The sequence below is a fragment of the Rhincodon typus genome, chromosome 1 (genome assembly GCF_021869965.1).
Source record: "Rhincodon typus isolate 14 chromosome 1, sRhiTyp1.1, whole genome shotgun sequence".
Taxonomy (NCBI): Eukaryota; Metazoa; Chordata; class Chondrichthyes; order Orectolobiformes; family Rhincodontidae; genus Rhincodon; species Rhincodon typus.
Window position 1 is genome coordinate 162,033,958 of NC_063332.1, and position 6,047 is coordinate 162,040,004.

The window sequence follows — 6,047 nt, forward strand, 5'->3', positions numbered from 1 at the left end:
TCTAATAGTTGCTGGGATATGCATTCATTAGAAACTGACCCCAAATCTGAACACAACACATTCATGATCTTGGAGGGTGCACCTCCGCTGGGGAGGGTGAAAGGCAGGCAGGTAACAGTGCATCCTCTGGTGTTGTTGTCCCTGGAGGTGGTGTCTTCACTCTTCTGAAGTGGCTGAGGCCTATGTTCTGGCATGCAGGCACCTGTATAAGGAGAACAAAAACAAACCCTTTAAAACAGAGAGATTCTGAGCACTACACAATGCTCAGTGTGGTCCTGAGCACCCTTTATGGCTCCAGCAGGTCGAGTTCATTCTCCTTCTGATCCCCGGCCACTCCAGCCTTGCCATCAACAACAGATTGGCCTCCTGTTCTCTGCAGGCCTGCTTCCTCAGCAGTGGCAAGGACCATAAGATCAAGCATACTTCTGCCCATCTTTGTCCTTGCTGTCTGATTATGAATCTGCTTGTCCTTTACAAGAAAGTGGAGAATTAACAAACTGACAAATGCTACCAATGCCCTACCAGATAATGGTAGCTTATATCAAACTGCTTACTCAAGCTAACCTGACCTCATCTGTCATGCAGTCTGAAGGCAGATCACACATTCATCCTCCTTGCCTAGTTGCCCACCACACAAATACATAGCCTAATGTCCAAGACAAACAATGTTGCATAACTGTGACACTTATCCAGGTGGATTGATGGAGATCACTGTTCCTTTTGTGACACTGCACCTGTGATCTTTGGCAGACCTAACCTCTGCACTCTCTCTCTAGGTCCTGTTATCAGGCATGTAGGTCAGACTACTGTTGCCATTGCTCAGAAAGTGCTTCACCCACTATTTCAAATTGGTCTGGATAGGATTTGCAGGATGCATCGGAATGTCTCTGCTTTGACTGATTGAGTGTAAAGGGTTAAACCTAACGGTGATATTCTAATAAGGTGGTGTACACCATAGCAAGTGATGCAATGTCTTAAGAACAAGGTCTCTCCTCCAGCCTCATGCCAAGATGGAACCATGGTTAGGTTTTTCTTAAATAGATTTGATGTTTTCCTTACTTCAACATGCTCTTGAGGTATTCCTTACCAGCATCTCAAGGCCAAGAACATCAAAAGGGGATAAAGGATGGGGGCGGGGGCGGGGGCGGGGGCGGGGGAAGAGAAGAGGTTCACAAAAAAACGCCAATTTTTGATAAAAAGGAGTAGAAAAAAGTTGGGGCCTTGCCTGTCCGGGTGGCTCTGCTACAGTCCTGCTGGACCTGAACTGTCATCAGATGAGGTTATCTTGTAATGGAAAATTGTCCCCATCCACGCAATTGCATATATTTCACACGCCCGCTACTGGTCCTTTAAATATTGATAGGAATCGAGTGAATACCAGCTCCACGAAAACAGAAGAGGGTGTCCACTTCTGCTTTCGTCGCCTGGCATCACAAATCACTGATTAAATGTCACGCTGTTGAGCCCAGGAACGTTCGAAACTAACTGAATAATTTTGAGGAACGGCACCTCAGGTTTCCGTTTAAAATAAAGTAAATCCTGGATTCCATTCGGCCTGGGAGCTTGAAATGTGCAAAAGCGTTTACAACATTACAATTCACCCGGGGTGGGGGCTGACAATCAGTCACAACATACCCCGGCCCCACTATTTCCCCAAGAGACAGGAACACGGCGCGGTGAGGGTCACTAACACGAAATACTGAGCAAGCTTTTCCAGAGGTGGAATGCAGTACAGGTGATAGTGAGGAGTTAGTCCTGGTCTGAGTGGTTTCCATAAAAGCCGTGATAAAGTCCAGGGGGAAGGGAGTACAGTGTGGAGCTGGAGGAACAGAGCAGGCCAGGCAGCATCAGAGGAGCAGGAAAGTTGGCGTTTCGGGTCGGAACCCTTCTTCTGTGTTATCTCTGACTCCAGCATCTGCAGCTCTTACTATCTCAGAGGGAAGGGAAGTAGCTTTCATGTGTTTTGGTCTCCATGGCGACCCCGGGCTCATCCGGTAACGACCCGTGAGCAAACCGCCCTCGGAAACCACGAAACCCTCATGGGAATTATTCTCTCACCACAGGCACAGCCCTCGGGTATTTCTCCGCGTTCCCGCCGCCAGCTTTTTCCCGTTTTCCGAGGCAGGTCGGACGGCGCGCGACGCCGGCCGGGTCGCCGCAAGATGACGCCGCCACCATCGCCTGTGCGCGGGGTGAGGGGCGGCGTCGCGCTGTGATGACCTCTCCAGCGGTGACGTGTCTTCGGTCAGAATGGCGGCCGACATCACGCTGTTGTTCCGAGCGAGTGTGAAAACCGTCAAAACTCGGAACAAGGCGATCGGTGTCAGTGGCGAACCGGTCAAAGAGGAGATCCTGAGGAAGGGGAGGACTAGGGCCGAGTTCACCGCCCGGGCCAGAGAAGTGGTGAGTGCCAGAGAGAATTGAAACAATGCAGGGGGAATACGGAGGTTTCCTATTGAACGTTGGAAAGAACAAAAACAGAAGTTGCTGGAAAGGCTCAGCAGGTCTGGCAGCATCTGTGAAGAAAAAAGTCAGAGTTAACGTTTCGGGTCCGGTTACCCTTCCGCAGAACTGTCAACTTAAACAGAGGCCACCGAGCCCTACACCTCCTCAAACCGCTGCCTTCATCCGCAACAGATGCGGCAGAGACTGTCTTGCCAGAGTGGCTCACGCTGGAAAGTGTTGTATTTCTGTGGCACCCTTTACGTCTAGCGGACACCACCCCCCTCCCCCTACCCGCCGAAAGCGTTTTACAGCCAATGGTGCATTTCTGAAATGTAGTCATTGTTGTGCTGTAGGCAACACAGCGGCCAGCCAGTGTGTGCACAGCAATGTGGTATAAACATAGTAGCTCACTGTCTAGCACGAAAATGATTTGCTTTCCGGTGGTCACCTCTCTGTTGAGCATCACCAGCTACGTGGCTCAGATGTGCCACTCTGGCATGACAGTCTCAGCCGCATCTGTTGAGGATGAGGGCAGTGGTTTGAGAAGATGCAGGACTCGGTGGCCTCTGTTAGTTGGCAAGTTGGCCGTTTTATCAGCCAACCGATCTCTTTTTGTTTCTGTTAGTTTCATTCAAACAGTCAACCTCCAGAGTCAGGGCCGTCTCTGTATGCCGTTGTAACAGGTGTGGATGCCCAGGAAGTCATGGTGCTATGTAGACAGTTCAGTTTACAGATGATCATTTTCTGTTGAATGTGGCCAGGTCAGCACAGACATTATGTTCCAGACCTCTAAGTTTGTGTCCTTAGCCTGCCAAGAGATGCTGACATTATGTTTGCGACAGTGAAGGTGAAAACTGTTCCATAGATAATTTGCTGGTTACTATGGAGTCTACATATGTAAGACTGTAGACAAACTCCAGTGTCACATTATCAATGCTGATAGATGGCATATGGCAACATTCTAAAAATGATCCTGATACTATTGGTCATACCACCAATTTGCAATGTGAGAGAATCTGTCAGAATTCCACTCAAGGTGTTGCTCAGTATGGAATGTTAGTGTAGCATTGTCAGCCTAGAGCAGCTGTGATGAGAACTTGATGCTGTTTGTCTTAGATCTTAGGTGGGCAAGGCAGAGTAGGTTCTGTCAGTTCTAGTATGTAAGTAGGTACTATGTACGGGTCACCAGCTAGGATATGGCATTAGCAAAAAGGGGTATATGCCAAAAGGTGTTGGTGTCACACTGCAGATTTCAAAGAATGCCAATCTGACCCTAGCTGACCTTGCTCAGCATTTTGTTAAGGAAATAAGATCTCATTGAGCAGCTTCGGCAGGTGGCCAAAGCATAAAAGTTGAACATATATACAAATAAATTCTTCCCTGCTTCTTCTGAATGGACCTTTTAAATTTCAAATCTAATGCTGATCTTGCTTTTTGTGCACCTTCTTTGCAACCATAACTTTGTATTCCTCACTCTGTTCAATCACCCTATGATCTTTGTATGTTATGATTTGCCCATACTGCGCACAAAACAAAATTTTTCACCATACTTAGGTACATGTGACAATAATAAATTCAATCAAATCAAGCAGCATAAATGGCCTGTCTCGTCTCACGTGGTTGAATGCCTTGGTGAAGTGAAAGTCCTTGACATATTGTTGCCATTGCTTGCATAATTTCTCTTGCAGCTGCTGGACAGAGAAGATCATGTCAATTTTAAATCATCCAGTTCGGAAACTACACAGATTCAAAAAGATGCGTTCAGCCAAGATCTGGAGTCTAAGGAAGGCAATGCTGGAAGATTTTTTTTACCATGCCACTCAGCAGGGAGATGCCTTTATAGCTTTGCAATTGTTGCAGTTACCCTTGTTCTTATACAGGGTATTAGTCTTAGAATCATGCATATCCTGGGCACTGCCACCTCCTTCCAGCAGATGCTGCAGGAGTGCTGGTTTTTGTGCCTAATGTATTTAGGTCATATAACACAAGCACCTTCAGCTTTAGGCACAGCCATAAATAGTGTAACTGAGTTGTGGATTCAATATCTGGCTCTGCCATGACAGGCAGGCTTTCATGTTGTCTAGAGCTTCCTCAGTCTGTACAGTATATTTCACAGTAGTGTTTGAACTATCTCTCCAACTGTATATTTTGTTATTGATTACTGCCCCTGACTTTGCTAACAATGGAGCTGTTTTCTCTGCTGATGGAACTGTTGCTTTTTGCTTGCTTCATACGTGCCTCTGACATCCCCGTATCGAAGGACATCTGTCCCTGCTGAAGCCTGCAGTTATTGCGTGTGTCTAGCAGTCTGTTGGACTTTATTTCGAGCAGGTCTTAGTGCAACAGTGTATGTTCAGTCAGATTTCTGTTGTAGTTGGTGAGAGGAAAGGAACCAGATCACCTCTGTTTTTATGTTGTTTGTTTAGAGATATTTAACGGCTTTGATAACAGGGATAACTCCACTGCTTTTTGACCTAGTGCCATTTGTGACCATCCGAGAGAGCAGACAGAGACTCAGTTCAATGTCAAAACTGAAAGACAGCACCTCTGACAATAGAGCACTCCTTCAATACTGAACTGGAGTGTCAGCCTTGATTTTTGTCTTGAAGACCTAGAGTGGGACTTGAATCTTAAACCTCTGATTTGAGTGACAGTCTACCAACTGAACCATAGCTGATACATTTACATATTATCATGAAATCCAGAAGCTCTTCACAATCAGTGTTGAGATGTAATCACTTTTATTATGACAGCCATATTTCACACAACAACGATCCTCAAATTGTACAGAGATGACCAGTTAAGGCTCTGTAACCAGTAGTGATGGTTGTGCTGAAGACAACATAGCAATGCAGAATACCTTGCCTTGTCGTGTGTATGTGTCACTAAATAATCAGTAGTTGCAGTCGATGATGCATTGTAAAAGTGCAGCCAATTGTGTTGACAAAAATGCCAGCCTGTGTGTTCATGCAAGGTCCTATAAATGTAAATGATTGAATAACCAGACAATCTGTTCAGGAGATATGGGTAGATGAGAAATGTTGGCCAGCGTACTAAGCACTACTGTTGTTCCAACAAATGAACAAGGAACAAGAACTGGCCAGTAAGCCCGTCGAGCTTGCTCTGCCATTCAATTAGATCATGACTGATCTGATTTTTAACTTCAACTCTACACTCCTGCATACCCCCAAACAATTTTTCATTCCAGTAGCACCGTGAGATTATTTCTGCTGTTTTGAGTAGATAAATAGGCCCTCAGTATAATGCACTCAGAGATAGCAAGAACTGCAGATGCTGGAATCAGAGATAACAGTGTGGAGCTGGAAGAACACAGCAGGCCAGGCAGCATCAGAGGAGCAAGAAAGTTGACGTTTCAAGTCGGGACCTTTCTTCAGAAATGAAAAGAAGGGTCCCGATCCGAAATGTCAACTTTCCTGGCCTACTGTATTCCTCCAGCTCCACACTGTGTTACCTCCGTATAATGCCTTGTCCAATTGTCAGTTGATAAATGCAGCACATGTTCATGATCGCACTTGAATGTCTGGCTAAGGGCTCAAGTTGTGTAGGGCCTAAATTCATAGTATTCTGATATAAAACAAAGA

The 6,047-nt window shown here is 46.0% G+C and overlaps 1 protein-coding gene across 1 annotated transcript in view; it reads left to right on the top strand.

The window, feature by feature from the left end:
• Positions 1-2,138: 2,138 nt before the first annotated feature.
• The window catches only part of stx18 (syntaxin 18), a 153,000-nt gene continuing 149,091 nt past the window's right edge, over positions 2,139-6,047 (top strand). The window contains exon 1 of the mRNA XM_048595759.1: positions 2,139-2,403. Coding sequence (XP_048451716.1) covers positions 2,251-2,403 — 153 coding nt within the window. The 5' untranslated portion in view covers positions 2,139-2,250. The remainder of the gene's footprint in view (positions 2,404-6,047) is intronic.